The 21405-nt window shown below is 37.7% G+C and overlaps 1 protein-coding gene across 26 annotated transcripts in view; it reads right to left on the reverse strand.

Annotated features, from left to right (window-relative positions):
• Positions 1-21190, reverse strand: part of LOC117423772 (disks large homolog 1) — a 172399-nt gene extending 151209 nt beyond the window's left edge. For 22 of the 26 annotated variants that reach the window (XM_058990181.1, XM_058990180.1, XM_058990175.1 and 19 more), the window contains exons 1-3: positions 20469-21189; positions 19924-20055; positions 1757-1923 (exon numbers count right to left, since the gene is read on the reverse strand). In XM_058990181.1, coding sequence (XP_058846164.1) covers positions 1757-1923; positions 19924-20055; positions 20469-20487 — 318 coding nt within the window. In that variant the 5' untranslated portion in view covers positions 20488-21189. Of the gene's footprint in view, positions 1-1756; positions 1924-19923; positions 20056-20468 lie in introns of all 26 variants that reach the window. The other 4 variants (XM_058990173.1, XM_058990163.1, XM_058990154.1 and 1 more) reach the window with 1 other exon arrangement.
• Positions 21191-21405: the final 215 nt, after the last annotated feature.

Genomic DNA, 21405 nt, shown 5'->3' on the forward strand with positions numbered 1-21405 from the left:
TTGCGGCAAAAAAGAATCCTGTTTTACAGTAGTACTGCAGTGCCATCCAGCTGCATGTACAGTTGTAACAAACCACTGCATGTGTCCCAGTCATTATAACCTACTGTAAATTCTTATTTCACAACAAAATATACAGAAATAAAATGGCAGAACAGACTAAGTTTCCTCCAGGGAGCACAAATCCCAGAGGTCCCAATTCAGACAAAATGAAGAATTCAGATTTTATCCTCTAAACTTGTGAAAAAAAATAAGCTCATGTGAATGTTAACATTAAAACACACATATACAGTAGGTCCTGCAGTCTGCACAACTCATTGTGGAATTACTCTTGGATGCAACACTAATATAAATGCCTTGTGCTAGGTAGCATTTCATTATAAATCAATTCTCTGCACATCTTTTGTTTGGCATTCTAATCAGATAACAAAATACTGATCATTAGATTATGCTACAATAAGCAGCTGTGTTTATGCTACTGTTATAAATGAAACATGGTAACAGAATAGAAAAACAAATCTCAATAATACCAGAGTACTGTACAACAGGAAGCAGCACCTGCAGCATTTTGATTAGCAGAAGAAAGGTGGTCCAGTGAGATCATTGCATGGTACTCTCATTGCCACTACTGTAGGTTAAAAATTAAAAATAAAAATAAAACAAAAAAAAACGAGCATGTCAATATTTTAAAATCATTCCTAAGGCACCACAACATGTTTACACTTCAAATATATGTAATGAACTCTTCTGCCATCCCAGTACGTTCACAAAAAACAGCTTGAAGATTTCTACTCGGACAGATACATTAACAAGACAACTCCATCACAGCAATGGCAAGGGTTAGGGTTAGAAGGTAGAATGGGAAATTAACATTTTAAATAAATGGCATATTAATAACAAAGAAAAACAAATAGATAGAAAAATAAACAAAGGGAAATGCAAGCAACAGCCACCAGGTAGTTCTTAACCTCTCACAATGCTCAGGTTTAGTTGGTTCTCCTTCTCTAGTGTCTGTCACAGCTGCCAGATGCACTTTTAAATCTCTGTAGACAAGTTAATCTATAAATATAGCGCTGTCCAAGCTCTGCAGGACCTAATATCAATTGTTCAGGTAGATTTATGAAGGTACAGTACAAGAAAAAAATGTTTGTTCACAGGTTCATCCAGGCATATCGCAATTAATATTAATTAATTAATTTAATTAATTTAAATGTATTTAATAGTTAAGATATCCAACTTTGAAGATATACTGTAGTTTAATACCAGCAGCTAGTATTCAACTATGATGGCCTCAGAGGAATTTACAGAACTTACAGAAAGCTATCAATGTTTTTTTTAGATTTGAGGTACACTGAATAACAAATATTTAAATATTGATAAACTTTGTGTAGTACATATTAGACAATACATTGATTATTAACATCTACACTCTGTTTCCTTATAGTTTGTTATCATAAAACAGATTTGCTCTACTTCATTTCAAATCAGGCCTGGCGTGGAGATGCCGAGGGTACTGTAGGTCAGTCAATTTTATGAGCAGCAACTTAGCATGTTAACCTTTTGTCAAAAGCTTTTACCTCAGCAAATGAAAACATCTGGTGCAATGTTTTCATAAAATTATAAAATCCTACTGCATTGCAGTTTAACACATTCCAGGTATTACATTATTTTTATTATGCGCTCTCTGTGGTTTGCCAATCTAAGATTACAGGAGTATTTTTAAACCTGGAATCGCTGAAAGCAAAACTGCCGCTCTTACCTCCACACTCGGGCTAATGCTGCTGGGCAATGTTTCTGAAGTCACGGTAGTGCTTGGAAGGCTGGAGAATTCCCACAAGTTTACAGGTGGTGTGGGTTCTACTGGCTTCGGAGATTCTCCACATTTCTGATTGTCCAGTAAGGTCACTTCATAAAATTCCTGGATATCTGTGAAACAAAGAAAGCACAGTACTGTTACGTTGACATTTTAGAACCTGAGGAGCAGTCACATGAGATTTTGAACTACAGTAAAACAACTGCTTTGTACGGTTTCAACATAACACTCCACCCCCTCCCACCCCCCCCCAAAAAAAAGGCTTGTGCGCCTTTAAAATCTGCCTAGTCGTTCATTTTTTTTTTTTTTTTGTCTGAACCCAACGTGGATGCAGAGACAGACAATGACTTAGTTGACAAGAATCACGTAATATCTGAAGAAATATAGCAAAATGATAAGATGAATACGATAGACAAAAACCATGTACAGTGCAGTATATACATGGGTGCATATTAAGATCTTACCTATCCTCACTCAAAGACTGTAATTAGGTTTAAAAATAAATAGATTGCACATGTACAAACTACACTTAGAAGATCAAATTAACCTACTTTAAATGTACTATTTTATATATACAAAAACAATATAAATGATAGGGAGAGTCTGTATTCATACCAACTATAAAAACACACTTATTCTTCATTCAAGAACTACTTGGTGAATTACAATGAGCTATGTGGTGTTTTTGTTCTTGTGGCACCATACAAATAATCTGATATATAAAAGAAAGTATCGTGATTCATTGATAAGCGATGAATCGTTACACCCCTATTATAAACAACATAAACAGAAACAGCCTGGAACTTACGGGTGCCAGTGATATCAAACCTTTCACAAGCACCAAATTCACAAACACTAAAAGCGACCACCACGGCTACGAGGAGCACTGCAGAGCGAAATAAAGGGGCCAACATAAAACGATATAGAACGCAGTCATGGTCCTGACTGAGCTTTCTGATCCCCTCAGCAACATCTTCACAAAGGCTGAGGCCCTGAAACATCACTGTTAACTGGTTCTTTTCCTGGTTAGACTGCAGTTAAAACTGCTGTTACTGTTTTGTTTTTTTGTTTTTTTAAACTGCTCCCCATTTCCCCACCCTGAGGCAAAAAAGTAAAAAGACAAAAGCTACATTATAAAACAAAGTATTTTTGCCACTTTGAGTTGCTGCTGTGAAAAGACCAATTCTAATTAAACTGAGGGAAACATCCCTCTAACAGTGTCGCAAGTGCCTGTGAAAATGCTGCATTCAGCACTTTTTTTAACGATGGGTTGACAATGAAGCACGGACCACGTGTAATATAAAGCTGTCCTAGCAGTGGCACTACTGTAGAAAGTTCATCACCGAGTGCCTCCACCAGCCAATTTTCATTTTTTTGACGACATTGATGCAGTCTAAACTATGGAAGAATGTAATAAACAGGCACCAGTTTCATATTGAACAATGAAACCGAGAACTATTGTGGGCCACCACATCTTACTACACCTTCACTAAGTTATCTGAAGTCTATCCCCAAGATACAAGAAAGAGGGTACAGTTTGTTTGACTCAAAGGTTTTCTTTTTAAATATACCCCTAAATAATTTAAATCAAATAAATTGTGTATTGACACTGAACCATTCTCTAAATGATGTGCCCCTTACACAGAGAATTGTGCAGACTGTATAAATGCACTTTTACTACAATTATCCACCTTTCGATCTTGCGGTTGCTGAAAATCTGAACTTGCACCAGAATGTTGTGGTGCAGCTGTTATTGGACACTGCAGTGGTATTTAATTAAGCATACAAGAACCACAGGGGGATGGCTGTAATGAGATAACATCCACCCTCAGGGAGGTTTTATGAGGCACAAGTCAAGAGACATGGAAGCCTTGCCGGATGTCACACAAAACCTTGAGTTCAAAGCCAGCAGAAGTGTTTGAATTCAAAGCTTCAGATCATTTGCTGTATTGATTAAAACAGATGACTCTACTGCATTTACTTTAATATTTTTCACAACTGCTGCAAAAACAAAATCTATAAAGTCCATGAAGAGATTTATTAATGAAAACTAGAAATATGATGCCACCTCATGCGGTTTTCAACTGGCACCTGATAGGGATCCGAAGGAAAAAAAAAGAAATGAGATGAGTTGAGCTTGCTCATCACACAGATGTTAAACAAAGGTAAGCTCCCAACTTTTTTTCTTGACAAAACACTGCATCAAGAGACTTGGGGACATATTTATTATTATCACGGTAGTGGGTATTTGGTTAAATGCGTTATACGTTTCTATATATTTGTTCCATCAAAAGTTCTCAATTATAAATACAGTACTTCAAATGTATAATTCCCACGATTAGCTAGCTTATTTATTTTCTGTGTAATGCCAATTTAGACTCTTGGGGCTCGATTGTGGTGAAACGAGTGCAATCGCAGACGCAGTGGTTAAAAGTCAAAGTCAAACACATCTGCCCCGTAGGGAGTGGCTTCTCCAAAAGTGAGATTCTGATCAAGCGCCCAGCCAATCAACGCTGAGTAAGTTGGGGAATCTGCTATCCAATCAGGGCCAGGCAACAATCCCTTTAAGAGACAGAATGCGTCAACGCAAGGCTCCAGTTTGAATGCAGAAGTGGCGATCATGTCGCGCGGCAGTAGCACAGAGCAAAAAAAAAAAAACAGAGCAAGTCAGAACAGCAAGTAGTAGGTCACTCCTCGAGAGAATATGTAAACCATGCTTCACAACACAGGAGATTGCTATATTAATAGAAGAGGTAGAGGCACATAGGGCAATCATTTATTATTTATAATAATTATACAGGGTACATTATTTCATGACAGTGACATTACTATATGTAAAGTGTAAAATACTTCCCACCCTCCCTGCTCTGTCTACCAGTAGCAGCAGCTGATTCATTTTCTAGGGGGACGTGAAGTGCCGCATCACGTTCCCTCCGAGCTTGTAATGTACTAGCGCTTCAATATAACCAGGGCTTTAATTCTCATAGAATATTTCCCGGAGCCCAACTGTCCATCCCGCCCCACCGTTTGTGAAAAGATCATGTAAAAGAATAAAAGTACAGCTAACTTTTTTTTTTTTTTTTTTGCATTTCAGTGCATGTTCATGCATTTGTATATGTTTCAGTATTTAAGATACTGTTAGGTCCTAACATTTATTAGCAAAAAAAAAGTTTTAGTAATAAAAAAAATAATCTAGTTATCTGCAGTATGTGTGTTAATCCTGATCGTGCTGTTTCTTCAGTTACCTGTTCACAGTGTGTGTTCATAAAGTCAAAGCCTCCTCTTCTCCTGGCTTCAGAAGAGATGCGACGTGTCTGTGTTGTTACTGTGATATGCTTAAATAAAGTTGCTGAAACTAATCAGGCTGCGTGCAGTTGTTTGATTTCAACTCGTCATTCAAAACGGAGACTAGTTGCTATGTGGTCACTGTATTGCCACTGACTGCAAACACTTTCTCAATTATTTTAATTTTGTTTAGGATAGGACAGCGAGGAAGCAGAATATTTTACATTGACAGACATTCAGAGGGACTGTGCACTACAAGAACTTTCCTTCAAACAGGCAAAAGGTAAAATACACAAATACTGTATTTACGTATTTGAGCGGATTGATTTGGAACTGTGATTAAACATAGTTTGAAAGATAACATTCAAGGTCCTTCATCAGAGATTTAAGCCCTTATATTGACCAATCAGGTTAAAGGAAATCTCCGATCCATTTTCTAATTCGTTATAATTTATCAAACTAGTTATGCTCATACATTATCAGGCAGCGAAACCGATATCTTGTTTCAGGTCTGCTGATAGTAGTGACTTATCAATCACAGAAACAAAGCAAATGCATTGTGTCAAGTTTACACAGCAGTTAACTCATTTAAAGTTGCACATTATACACGTGCACACACACAGCACCAGCAACAACCAGGGAAAGAAAGGACAGACATACACATACAGATACAGAAGTGGCGCTCCTGTTATGCTGCTCTCCATATACTGTACGTAAATACTAGCAATAATTGCCATGAAAATAAATTGCTACAGTCCTCGTGAAAATAAATGTAGGACTCCACTGTATCTGCAAAATAGGATTTTTTTAAGTTAAAAGAAAGTGTGATTACACTCGGTCTCAAATCTACAGCACATTTAAGTTTAACTCCCTCCCCAGCACACACTCGCGCGTGCTGCTGTACCGGATTCGACAATGTGTGTGTGTGTGTGTATGTATTCTACACGTCATTTTTTTTTTTGTAAATTACATTACTAATGCCAACTAAGACACTTGTTCAATAAAATAAAAATACACTTCCCTGAATTTGTAAAAATATTGAATGAAACGAACAAAACAAAAACGAGGCATATTTTACATTTTTCCAATAAACAAATAAATGTTTGTTTTGAAACAATGCTGTGTTTACGATATCCTCTTTACAACCCACAATAGCAAAGTCCACCATGTGTGCAATACATGACAGACCTAAAATAGCTCAAAAGCAATCATTCCTCTCTTAACAGCTGATACTGCATACAGCAACAAGCTACTGTGAAGCCCTTTTGTTTGCATGCCAGTGATTAATTCATTGTATCAATTTAAACTGCAAATTGAAAGCCTAAAGTATGTAAGTGCAGTGCTCTGCTCCCCCTGACTAATGCCATAGGCAGAACTACTGGAAAAACATGATCAGCTGCAACCAATTACACCACAGATTTAGATTAATTATTTATTTTTATTTTTAATATTAGGTTTTAAAAAACATAACTACCGCTTTCCTTTACAGTGTTTATAACAAGTGCTTCCCATGACATTGCCTTCAACAGCTCAGTGTACAGTACTACTGTATGATCAAACATGCTAAAGTAACTAACCTAAACCAAAGCCTTTGTTTATCCCCAATTAATTCTTAGATTTTAATTAACAGGGTGAATTATACTTGCAGAACTGAGAGTGTAAATGTACAGAAAAAAAGGATTTCAAAGAAAACCGCACCACGCCCAAACAGTGTGGATATATTTTTACAAAGGAACACACGTGGCACTCATTACAAGTTAAACTAGTTCATAGAGTAAACAAGATTTAATCATCTGTGGAAAACAAGGTTAAACACATTAAAATGCTCACCACTAAGAACGTTAGGCTTTTATATTCAAGCACCTCTGAGATGTCTACAGTTGCTGCAAGTAGTACAGAGAGTACTGTGGGGCAAACTGAACCGGTTTCTTCATCAAGCTCTTCCGAAGAGCACGCTGCTTCTGCTGTCCAAATACTAGGCAACTTTCCAGAAAGCATTTTCAACTGCTCGATAGCTGGTAAATATTCAAATCAATTACCAAGGAAAAGACTATTATTATTACTACTATTATTGCTATAATTGCACATTTTTTTTCCCAATCTTTGTCCTCAGTTTATTTTCACTGAAGCATTTATTAACTGCACAAAAAATAATACTTACAATACTAACAATACTAACAATAATAATAATAATAATAATAATAATAATAATAATAATAATAAATAGTTTTTTTCAGAAACTTTTTTTCTCCATTTCCAAATAAATGTAAACAGTTTTAAAAACAGTCGTATAATGCCCTCTGTGTCGGATCTTACATACACACATATACATATATATATTTTTTTTTAAATCTTGTCTGACTGTCATAACTCACAGTGGAATTCTAGAGCTGTGTCTCCAACTCATATGTTCAATTAGAATTATTTTATTGCATCATAAATACTCTACATCATTGAGGCGTGGCCAACTGCTAGAATGCCGTTTCATGCTCTAAAAGGCCAACACGTGCCTACTGAGACTATAGAAACAGCCTCCTATGCACGCTCTGTACTTCAATATAAATCTCTGTAAGTAATCTCTGTGGTGACAACACTCAACGTGTTGTTTATGTACAAATATACACTGTTTACTGGCGTCTCTCCGCTAAATTTAGACTGGGCTACTGATTCAGCTATGCAAACTACATGACAAATATGAGCCATTGCTGTTAACAGATATGTGACACACAAGGCATGCATGTGGTAGCACCATACCAACCCCCTGGGAGCTTCCAGTCCCTGAGCACATTGCTCACATATGATCTCCTGTGAAGAACCTGGAGTATTACTAACAATGACGAGAAAAATGTCCCCAAAAGATGTGAATAGTAAGAGCTTTGTTCTACAGATATCTGTAGATGTCCCTCTCTTGTTGTGCAGTGTGCTACAGTAGTAGTGAGCACATTTAGGCCTACGTGCCATTAATGCAGCTGCAGACATGCAAATATTCTAATAAAAATACAGCAAAAGAAACATTTGATCTGCTACGATGCCTTTAAAATGTGTTAACTCTGGAAGCAGGCTGTGCTTATTGGGATACTTTAAGAAGTGGAATAGCAGCAGTCTCGTTATTATTAATTTAATTATATCTCATTAACACATTACAAAATTTGTATTAGGGCCTTTGATATACAACAATAAGACCTAACATTTGTCACACTAGATTAAGTCACTACAAAAATCTAGTCCAGGTTCAGGGCTTAATTGTGTAACAAACATTTTTATGGACAATAGTCAAATGAATTCAGGTAATAACTATTCAGAATACTTGCTGGAAGAATGTCGTAATTTACTTTGATCAAGGTCTGACATTCCAATAGTATGGCAACAGTTGATAAAAACACATCAGCGTGCAAATTAAGCTTGTTAACTCCCAAAGCAAATTGCAATCCATTTGGTGACAGCTCATTTCATTGTTTCTCAATCTACAGCAACATTTTAAACATTGACCCCCCCCCCCCCCAGTTTCTTTTAGTATTGCTAAACATTTTTATCACAACGTAAAACCTACCACTTCCCTTTCAAATCGTCCTATGTAGACAAAATGAGATTAACTTTCAGGATGTTAGAGGTTCATTTAACTGCAGTTAAAGGACAATCCCAGAATGATCATCACACAAATTTCCTAAGACCCTTGAAGGAATTGACAGAAACATAATGAAGGCAGGTGGAAGTGTAGTTCAATTGATAATGCACATTTCTTTTAGCACAGCTTGAAGCAGTCAGCTTGTTATGGCAACTTCATGAATTCTGCAAGAATATCACAATACAATGTGGGGTTGGAACCAGTGGCGACTTGTGGCCTTTGACACAAACCTTCAGAGCAGGGAACCCAGAATACTTTGACTTCACAGTTTCTATAAGACGAGGTACTGTATCAGTCAGTGCTAGCTCACCAATCCCAACATATTTATATAAACTGCAGTTTACAAGCAGGGTCTGTTAGCGGTTTAAAATGGGATTTTTAACAAGCCGGTTCTGTTGCAAAATATAAAACTTTCTCTTCACAAAATTGTAGCACAAAAGGCACCAGAGAGAAACTAAAAGGGACGTCCGTTATGTATTGATTGCAATTGCCATAGTGCATAATCCACTCTCAGGTCCTCAGTGCTCCAGAAACTCTCCATGTATTGTATTTTGACCTCCACGCTCATAATGCACAACTTCTTACCAGTTTCTGACCAGTCCTCGTATCTACAGTAGCATAGTTCAGCAATTATTCTGTCCAACTCAAGTACTAAAACAGGGAGTTCAATTCCTTGACCTTCATTTTGGGAAGCAATCAATTCATGCAATAAAAACAATGCTGTGAAGTGGTATGTTTTATGATTGGTGTCTCAGTTCAAATCATATAACATTCATTCATTTTACTGCATGAAGCTATAATTGAATTGGTCACATTTTTAACAAGTCAGGCAATACAATTAACTGGTAGATACACATACTGCACTACACTTTAACAGAGTTTAAGTTTCCTCCCCTGATGAATATACTGTATTTAGCACATTTTTACACCACAGGAATAAAACTTTTTCCAGAGCACATGTTTAACAGGCTGAATTAACAAGCCAGTAGCTTCACATTTCATTCCCATTGCTTTTCTACATTCCCCTTACTATTTATTTGTGTTTGCAATGATTCTGAGTGCTTCTAGGATCTGTTGCTCCAATATTAAGTTATCATTTCTTCTCTAAATCTACATTGCCTGGCTTTGTGCTTGTGCTTTGTGCTGGAGAATCCTAAGTGGTATCCTATGTTGGCTAATGCCACCTTCTGCGCAAGTGCATTCAAATTTTGAAGGTACTTTCAAATATACTATTGTCAAAAGTTTTGCATTATCCTATAGAATTAACTAAGTTTGCTTCATACAGTCAAATGAAACCTGCTGAACAATGCTAACATATTGAATTACATACCACTTTGTAGTTTTCCATATACTTAACAAACTTTATGTCTCAATCCTGAATTATTGCCCACAGCTGTAATATAACAGTAGAATATCCATGCATTATTATTATTTGTTTATTTAGCAGATGCCTTTATCCAAGGCAACTTACAGAAACTAGTAATCCATGTCCCCACTCAGGAAACTCTCTCTCTGATACTGGATTTTCCATAGAAGATAAAAAAAGTTAACCTTTTGTCTTTCATTTCATTTCTCTCAGGTCCAATCATGTGGGGGAAAAGCTGAAATAAAATGTCTTGAAATTGAATAGCAGAGGAATTAATCCTACCTAACCTATTCCTTGTCATGATTAAATCGGAGATTGCTGTCTTTCATGCCAAGTGATTTATGCAGGCTTCAAACAAGTCCAACGGGAGACAGGGTAAGTCTTGAAGTACAGTGCTGCAATGTGATGCAATTAATAGTGTAGTCAAAAGGGTTTTAACATCCATTGTCCTTCCCTTTAATAGCTTCACTACCATTACTCCCCTTATAAAACTGTGCAGTTGAACTGTTTCTTTAGATCAAACACTGTACATAAAATGCACTTTGAAAAGCTGTGTGATGCTGCTCTGCTATAATTACTAGCGAGTTCCAGACTGAATTCTATTTCACACACGCTGTGCTTCCTCTAATGATTTCTATAATACAGCACTGAAGTGGGCAACCAATACCTGCTTAACAACTGACAAGGTGGCCTGGCAGTAATGGCATTGCCAATGTTAAAAGAAACAAGAAAATGGATTTGAAAGTCTTGGTTATCATTGCAACTGCATTTTAAAAGCTGAACTCAACAATGAATAGTGGGGATTGAGAAAGCTGTGCGGAAGCCAGTTAATGGTAAAACATTTGAGTTTAAAACCTTACTACGCCTATTAGATGTTTGTTGTAAGAACATAAGAAAGTTTACAAACGAGAGGAGGCCATTCAGCCCCATCTTGCTTGTTTGGTTGTTAGTAGCTTATTGATCCCAGAATCTCATCAAGCAGCTTCTTGAAGGATCCCAGGGTTTCAGCTTCAACAACATTACTGGGGAGTTGGTTCCAGACCCTCACAATTATCTGTGTAAAAAAGTGCCTCCTATTTTCTGTTCTGAATGTCCCTTTATCTAATCTCCATTTGTGACCCCTGGTCCCTGTTTCTTTTTTCAGGTCAAAGAAGTCCCCTGGGTCGACATTGTCTATACCTTTTAGGATTTTGAATGTTTGAATCAGATTGTCGCGTAGTCTTCTTTGTTCAAGACTGAATAAATTCAATTGCAGCAGTGTGGAGTAGTGGGGCAGCAGTGTGGAGTAGTGGTTAGGGCTCTGGACTCTTGACCGGAGGGTTGTGGGTTCAATCCCCAGTGGAGGACACTGCTGTTGTACCCTTGAGCAAGGTACTTTACCTAGATTGCTCCAGTAAAAACCCAACTGTATAAATGGGTAATTGTATGTAAAAATAATGTGATATCTGTATAATGTGAAATAATGTATAATGTGATATCTTGTAACAATTGTAAGTCGCCCTGGATAAGGGCGTCTGCTAAGAAATAAAAAGAATAAAAATTATTTTAGCCTGTCTGCATACGACATGTCTTTTAAACCAGGGATAATTCTGGTTGCTCTTCTTTGCACTCTTTCTAGAGCAGCAATATCCTTTTTGTAACAAGGTGACCAGAACTGAACACAGTATTCTAGGTGAAGTCTTACTAATGCATTGTAAAAAGTTTTAACATTACCTCCCTTGATTTAAATTCAACACTTCTCACAATATATCCAAGCATCTTGTTGGCCTTTTTTATAGCTTCCCCACACTGTCTAGATGAAGACATTTCTGAGTCAACATAAACTCCTAGGTCTTTCATAGTTCCCTTCTTCAATTTCAGTATCTCCCATATGATATTTATAATGCACATTCTTATTGCCTGCATGCAATACATTACACTTTTCTCTATTAAATTGCATTTGCCATGTGTCTGCCCAGTTCTGAATGCTGTCTAGATCATTTTGAATGACCTTTGCTGCTGCAACAATGTTTGCCACTCCTTTGCTGTACGCAACAACAGTGTGGTACTTTAGAATCTGCAAGGAGAAATCTGCATGTAGTAGCTGTTGTGTAACATCACTCACAGGGGCTTACAAATAAGGAGGATGAAAACGCACATGTACAAACCTAAAACGGAAGCTGTGGATAATTGATTATGCAAATTCTCAATTTATATGACAAATAAAAGGTGAAATAGGCTACTATTGATAACAACCTCTTCCTTTGAGATATTTCAACATCTCAATCCTATGACTTCACATTCAAATGTATTTAGTTAAATCGGAGCAGAGATATCCTTTGTAAGCTAACAAATATAAAACAATACAATTGTTTTAGAGCTTGCCATTAAAGTGTATGCTTTTTTTTGTTTGCTTGTTTTTTGGGTGTCTTGGAAAAACTGCTTTATCAGCAAAAAAATACATAATTTCATAAGGAGAAACACCATGCAGAAAATGTAGGTCTCATGAGATAAAATTAGATGGAAAAAAATGGATATATATCAGATTTTGCTGCAGCTTGCAATATTAATTCACACACAAGTACAAAAAAAAATCAATGTTATATTTATTAAAGACAAAAAAGTATATCAGTGGTTTTGATTGTTTTCTTGAACTAAATAAGACAATTAATATATTCTGTTCAATCTTTCAAATGCATAGCTTATATTCAAACCATTACAACTGCACTGAAATGTCACCCAACTCAACATGTCACATTATACCTGGGATAACCACATTGAGACATGCTACTACAACTGTACTTTCAATAAAACCTAAGTGTCAGAAATATCTTCAACACTCACATACAAAAGCAGCACAAATCCACATCCCTCTACGTATTACAGACTCATCCCTTCTTTGGCAAGTCAGGTAATTTAAATATAAAACAACTCTGTGCTTTGTGAGGTCTGTCTTTAGTTTGGTCGGGAGATCCAGTCATTGGGTTCCGTATGTATGTCTGCCCTGTTCAGTTTGTACTCTTTGTAAGTAACCCGGCAAAAACGGAGGTAAAGGGTTTAACAATACACTAAAATCACTAATATATAATACACAGTAGTCCATCGCATATGCGACTGTGGTGGGACCAGAGTAAGGGCAGATATGTAAAAAGTCGGATGAATGAATCCTGTTTTAAATACCATTGTACACAGTTGTAATAATTACTATAGTAACATAATTATTGTTTTGAGATTAAGCTTTTATAAGAGAGCTCCCCTAAATCCCTTGTTTAGAAAGATACAGGGTATTAATGCTTGTGACAGAGTAGCTGTCTGCCGTGTGGGTGCGTGCATTCGCTGCTGAGTGACAGACAGGAGATCGAGACAGAGGTTGAAGCTGATACGCCCCGCAGGTGAAGAGGATTTATTTACATATCAACACACTGAACAGCTCATGTGACTATCAGCAATGGCAGTGCACAGAGCACATACAACACAGTGTACGAAAACTTTGGTAGGATCTACAATATCTGAACTAATCTTCTCTGTTCAATAATAAACTAACATTATGTAATGTGATACATACCTGTATCACATTACATAAAGAGGTAATCATGGAACATATCAATTTACTATCAAAGTACTTTGCAGATAAGTGTTATGGCAGGTGCCTCAGTAGGCTACAATGTCAACTATATTAATTACTTTGAGAAATCATGAACTGAACTATAAACTGCTACTTACAAGTACACTTTGCACATACTAGTTAAAAAATTGGCAACTAGTTTGGCTGCAAACTGTAATTAACTGACAAGTCAAATCCTGCACTACTACTGCACCTTCGTGAAACAAGATTGCTAGTCATTTGATTTCCAGTAGTAAAGCACGTGAAGAGCCCAGGATTGGCCACAGCAGAGGGTGCTCATTGACCCCTTACTGTATGTGCTTATGAGCAGGAAGATGATTATGGTAAAAAGGCACATCATTCAGGTCTTGAATTTCAGTGCAGGATTGAGGGAATCGCGCATTTTCCCAGTTGTTCCTGCATATCTGTGCAGGAAAATCCCGCAGAGATATTTTAAGACTGCAGGCTACTGTATTTATCACCCAATTTAGAATGCCTAATTAAAACGCTACAACAATCTCTAAAGAAGCGGGTATCAGTGACGAAAGCACTATGAGCCGCATTCCGAGTAGTGCTGGATAAAATAAAGAAATAAATAAAAGTAGTGCTGGATATTTTAAATTCTCTATAATAATTTATTCTCTCGTAAGTGATTCTCGGCCGCCATCTTTAAGCATTAGAAACTCAGTACACTGCAGTAAGTAAACAGTTACTATCTATCTAGGTGTTGTTTTGCAAGCGGTGACTGACAGCTGATTCTTCTGCTGGAGGCAAAAAAAAAAAAAGTTTGCCGGAGCCGTTAAATGAAAACAGTGCAGAACGTACAGTGAAGGGAAAGGCAAAAAAGCTACATTTCAGCCAAATTGGCTGAAGATTTACTGATGGCTGGAGTTTAATAATGGTGAAAGGAGCTGTTCAGTCTGCAGTCTTTATGCAACTGTAAAGTTTACTAGCCACTGTTACAAAACGTCTACATTACATTATTGAGACATTCTAGTGGCAGTACACACGCAGCTTTGAAAAAGAAACGCCAAGTTGAAACTTCACGTCAGGCAATGGCAAAAGCAATGGAGAGTGCTCAGTCTCACAGTGATGAACAGCTGTTAGGTCTCCTGAAAGCAGCGTATTTTAAAGCAACACCAGCGTGAATGATGATGCAGTAAAATATATATCGTTTTTTTATATGCAAAAGTGCCTTTTTTTGCCATTCCCCCCTAAAAATTTTGGAATCCCCCCCCCCCCCCCCCCCACTGGCTGCAGCATAGGGGGGAAATCCCCCCAGCACACAAAAATGAAATTTAAGCCCTGTCATTACAGATTATGCTAAACTCCTAACAGCTGCAATATGGAGGTGGGTATACCATAGCCTCCAATACTCTGAGAACACAATATAAATGGATGAATAAAAGGCCAAAAAAGATATATTACTTTTGCATGTACATGTATACATGCATAGTATATATGAATAATGATAAATGAAAAGCTCAGAGACATGCCTATGCCACTGTCTCTTTAAATCAGATTTTGATCCAGCTGTATCAGATCAATTGCATGTGCTGATAGCGATCGGATCAAAGGGGGAAAAAAAACGTGTGTTAAAAAAAAAAAAGAAACATTGACTGACCTGATAGAGTTGAACAGAAATCCAATGTTGCAATCTGACAGATACAGCACAAGGAAAAGATACCTGTGCCAAACAATAATGTGTTCATAAAAACATTTAATTTTATTTAGCCTTTTTTTATTGAAGAAAACTATGTTTTTAAATTAAAATAAATAAAGAAAAGAGCCACATTGATTACCAGGATAAACACCGGCTTGGTATTTTGAGTTTCAGGGGTGTTTTATCATGGTTGAATCGGTTAAAACTTCAAATCAGAAACTATTTATAATATAAATAATAAAACAGTACAGCTAATTTTAATGGTTATTTCCATCCAATACAAAACTACCCATTACAAGCCAACTTATAGAAAAAAAATGTGGATTGCTATACAGCACCACATTAATATAGGGGTCTACTATATGTTACAGTATATACAGATACAATACTGATACACCTGTCTTATTTTAAAAAAAATAATAAGAATCCCTGATACAGCTGGGGGGGGGGGGGGGGGGGGGGGAATACTGAGATGGTGTACTTTGTACAGATGTAGGTGCCACTTGACCGTAAAACTAAAAAATGTTTGTGATGGTATTGCGTGTAGTGTCCTGTACTACTTGAACCATACAGCAATAACATTCCAATCAAAAGGGTTATGATTTTGTAATCCAGTCAGCAGACACATTACAATTTACACTCCAGTTGTAATGGATACTTTGACACAGCAAGAGATTGGAAATTGTTTGTCTCAAAGAGGATCTTCATTAACAGCAGTAGCACCCCATTCTCCTGCACACGGGTACATTCAAACAGGGAAGAGTCTCAAGAGAGGGCACTTTGCAGGTTATACCTTTTGCCTTTTATCCTCAAACTAATCTTACAATAATCACAGTGCTGCCTTAATAAATCTTCAAATGCTCAGACACATTCATTTTTTCAGTTGATTTCCGACAAACAGATGGGAAGGGTATTTATTTTCCTATATCATAATTTGACAACGAGGACAAAGTAAAAGCAATCCATGGATAGAAGTTTTAACTTCTATATTGGGAAGTCTGGAACACTAAGTATTCTGAACATATTCAGAACGTTTCTACTTCATGAGAATCATGGGTGGTAAAAACATTCTGACAGTTCAGAAAAGCCATGCCTACATGATAGCCTGGCTAGTAGTCTAAGCCAGGGGTTTTCAAACTGGGGTCCAGGGATCCTCGGGGGGGGGGGGGGGGGGGGGGGGAGGGGATTCTGCCCACGGAGTGCTCAGGAAACTGAAACGTTCTCTTCGTAAACTAGAAATCCCCAGGTCTCTTCAACGAATCTTAATGACAATGGATCTGGACTGCACTGTTGTTCAAACTCTTGGCTCACGATCTCCCATGACATTTGCCATCCTGACTAGAGAACCCCATCCAATGAAAATGGTATAATGGGGGCATTGAAAAGAAATATTTTTAATGTTTGACACAGCGGACGCAGGGTTCACCTAAATAAAATGACACCCCAGCAAGGGGGAACAACTGCTTTATCAGCAGCCAGGATTGGTTAGAAGACAATATTTCTGTGTATCCTATGAAAACCATCACACCTGAAAGCATTTTGCAAAACCCTTAAATGCCACCACACGGAACTGAAAAATAAGACAGGACCCTCCTTAGAGTGCTACATATTTCATAAAGACAAAGACACTGTCTACTAGATGTTTCATCTTCCTAGCCTTGGAACACAACCAGTCCCTATGTTTATTATCTAAACAGTGATGCTATTTAGAATATGTTTGTGTTAAGTGTTGTTAGATGCATTCTGTATTTAATGTATGAACAGTGATTTTCCACTGTTTATATTACAACCCATTTAAAATTTCCATTCAAAACATTCTTATCTCACTAATAAGAGACAGGCCCCTCATATAACATTTACACATGTCTGAAATGTTTGGTTGCACGCCACAAACCGGTTCTTTGTTATTGGTTAGCCTATTTGCCCTTTCCTCAGGTTTTCAACTGGGTATACTATACAACATTGGCAAGGTCAAAAGATGCTCAAATCCCAAAGTTGCCATCTGTTTCGACTCTAAAGGCCTGCTTCTATGCCAGCAGCATACTGATGAATGTAATGTCTCATCAAAAAAGGTGGATATCAGACAAGCAAAATAACACCCAACCCGGAGCCCTAGTCTATTAACTGCCTTGCTTGTAACGCACAAGGCACATGCGCTTGCTGTTTAGGTAAATGATGTAATTGATACACTGTACTGTACTATTTATTGTGGTCTTCAAAGGCACTGTCACAGGACAAAAAAAAGTTTGTAAATGTTCTAACACATGTGTTCTGAATTCAAGTGTAAAATGAGCTTCCCAGTTCCAAATGCCACCTGACACATGCCACCAGCTGAGCCCTTACTGTACAGTATTTAACAAAAGGCCTAAAACACTTACAAGTACACCCACTGCTCAGTAGGCACAGCCTCACTATACTGTGATCTGCGTCTGTCAGAGCGTACACATGAATAAGAACAATCCAAAATTGTATTTAACAGAAGCAAGTCACTAATGATTTTTTATTTTTATTTTTTTTACACTTTTGCTTTGCTCGTGCCATATTGTTTAGCAATATAGTAGTTACAGTACTACTGGTACAGTTTCTCCTAACTTATCCCAGACCACTTATGTTCGGTTGACCCTATAGTTAGTTTGGTCTATATATATGCCACAGGTTATGGGGCAGGGTTGCCATCAAATTGGTTATTTGTGGAATGTATTAAATATAAAAAGGGCAATGGAAATCCTCTCTCATTCATACTAGGCTGTATCGTTTTCTGTGGCAGCCCCTGAAACTTGATCTCTCTTCTTAGTGCCAAATACATTATTATGGACAAATTAAGCTTAACTGGATAGGATGTATCACACATACCTAACCAGATGTTGGAAACCTAATGACAGGTCATACCATTTGGAGGAATCACATAAGTAATAAATACTCTACTAGAGTTGAATGTGTAAGAGTTTATAATAGTAGAATTAGACCTGAATTAAACATGGATTTACAGCCTTATGATGATACAAACAAGCGTTTATTTATCCACAACCCTTGTTACAATCCCTGACAGGAGCTCATGATGAAATTACTTGTTGTTTTACTGGAGGCTTTGTCTTAAACTGACTGTGGAATAAGGGAAACTATTTCAGCCACCCAGTGCGCAAAGCAGACAGGGGGATGGGGTTAAATGATGCCTCCCAGTGGATGACAACAAAATTAAAACAGATGACTTCTCCCTGCTAGCCATGGAATGAATACCAACCAAGGACCTGACAGTGACAGACACTGCCAAGGGGCCAGTCTTGGAGAGATATGTACCAAGCCTCTGCTTGTATCAACTGGCTGTCATTTTACGGGACCAATGAGTGTAGTGTTCAAAAGAAATGATCGGGGAATATTCATTGTAAGATCGCCCACGGCAAACACAAAGCTTAATGTTCTCGTAAATAGTCTATTTAAAGACATAAATTAATACTTACAAGATATACAATATCCCATGAAATTAAGGGGAAGCACCGGTCTGATCTCTTCACTTCCACACCATTTACCCCAGGGCAGAATCTAATGACTCAATACAGTTGTACCTCTCCTACCTTCTGTTCCGAACTTTTACTCAGCTTTCATTTCTCCTCCTACATACAGTGCTATTACATACTGACTACAAGCCTAGACACTACCCAGCAACTGATGGAGTATCTAGCAAAGATTCAATACAGTCATAAACAAATGTATACTGTATAGAAATACAATACAAGTTGTGGTTTACAGTATGTTACAGCTGAGTCCTGTCATTTGTTTGCAAGTCGTACATAACGCACCATCTAGAAGCTCAAGGCTAGTACAGGCCTCCCTCGCTACCAGTTGCCCTTGACTCAACCTGTGTATATTAATATACGAGATCCCTTGTGAATTCACAGGTGTTGAACAGAAGCCTATCATAATTTTCAGCAACTGCAATTAGGCCTACAGAATAGCACAGTATGTTTCCACTCTCTCTTTCTCCATACCCCAGCACCTTAACAGACCTTGTGACCAGATCTGTGTTTTCTCGTATTAAACACTGTACAGTACCTGCTCCTTTTGAGATGGCCCTGCTCCATCAATATTTTGTCCTCCAGTGCAATATTTGTGACCTGTAATATTAACCATGGGAACCTCAAAGGGGAACAGCGGCCATTACTCCCTCCGGGTATTTACACTGTTTCAAAAAGGTTAGGGCTTTTCTGCTTTACTGAACATAATGTAAACCTAAAATAGAAGTCCCAAGGTGAGTCTAAAGATGCTAATCGGTTACACACGCAGTATAAAAACAGACCGCTCCTATTGAGCACTGTACAAGGTAGAGCACCGAATTGAAGTCTTTTCAGAAGAAGGTAGATTTTTAGTTTTAATACGGAGTGCTCTGTTTGCAAACGTACTATAAACTTACACAAAAAAAAACGTAGTTCGCGATTCCATATTGAAAAAGTGCCAACTGCTAAACAAATACTTCAGCATAAAGCATCTGTTTGCAATTTAATATGCTGCAGCCTAAGCTCTTGTAATCAAATAGGTATTTCGGGAAGCAAAAAAAACAGAAATTGTTAAAACAAAAAAACAAACAAAAAAATACCTATGAGCGCCTGGAACAGGTTGCTCTGAAAGATGTTGATAACTCTCTCAATTGAGTTTCTGAGTTGTCTGTCCTCTGTTTGATTCAGTTTAGACCGATATTCTTCAAGGAGACTCAAAGCTCGCTGTGCATCTGCGTGGAATCAGAAATAACTTTCGTTAGTTTACGCATACAACTAATTAAAATATACTTATACCCAAGGTGTTGGCAACTTGCAATCTACACTACGTGCAGAATGTACATTCACTGTTTAGGATGGATAATCTGGCACCAAAAGAAAAAGTCTAAACAATCTACAAACAATCTATTAATTGACGTGATGTGGAACTAATGGAATTCTACAAAGCAACAGTAAACTTTCAGATATGCCAACAAGTTAACATGTTTAAACTTTTTTTCTTTTCTATAGACACCGGCTTTTTTGTATTTTGCCATCGGAGTTCTCTACAAAAAAAAAAGTAATTAACAAGTAAATCCTATTCAAAAGCAAAACGATACTTCTAAAAAATAAACAATACAGTGTGTATTAAATTAAATAAACTTACCTTTCTTCCTAACCGGCATCTTCGGATTCCGGGTGAGAAATCCTATTTCATAAAGCACACAATAAAACAACCCCTTTGATTTAGAAGTCCTTGAATAGAATGCAAAAAACGGGTGTAGTCCTTCTGCGTGAAATCCAAAAGTTTTTTGGTTTTTAAAAGATCAGCTCGTGACTTTGGTATGAAAAGAATGGAAGCAGATTTCTGTCACTGTGTCGAATCCACTAAGCGAAAACACCACCCACCAACCGTACGGCTACAGCACAGCAAACCTGACTGGAGCGAGCGAGAGGGAGGGGGCACACATACAATCCTGCTTATGTCTGAGAAAGCAGACTTTAAGAAACTTTACAAAAAGCAGTAATCCACAAGGAAAGCCAATGATTGCAGAATTCTGGCAGCGCACAGTTTCCCTAAACCAACAAGCACGCAGAATAACACAAATCCCGTTTCAGTTTCACATATGCAAAATTCAATCCTTGCATTCCGGACGCATTTGCTCGGTTTTGCTTACGGGTTTTCTCCTCTCTCCCCCTCCTCGCTTCTTTGCAATTTCTTAGTCAAACTTCTCTCGTTTTCTCCTCCTCTTTTCCTCCGATATGCCCGAAATTCCAAACTTTCCTCCAAAATGGCGTCCTAGAGCTGGAAACAATACCACGTGACCTCGCTCCCTACCCTAGTTCAGCCAATCAGGAGTGAGAGCAAGGACTGGGCTACCTTAGCACAGGGAGGAGGGAAAGGTGAGACTTGGGAGTTTCTTAAAGGAGCAAGGTGAGTGAGTGGCACAGTGCTGTGCCGTTGATGCACACGCCAGCATATTGAAGACAGACAGCACTCACTCAGCTTTCCCAAGGTAGCTTTAGTGGTTTACAAGTATCTGCTAGTCAAAGATCAAACACTGCAGCAGCCCTTGAGACACTAAACCATGCAAATGCAAATG

The sequence above is a fragment of the Acipenser ruthenus genome, chromosome 17 (genome assembly GCF_902713425.1).
Source record: "Acipenser ruthenus chromosome 17, fAciRut3.2 maternal haplotype, whole genome shotgun sequence".
NCBI classification, from domain to species: domain Eukaryota; kingdom Metazoa; phylum Chordata; class Actinopteri; order Acipenseriformes; family Acipenseridae; genus Acipenser; species Acipenser ruthenus.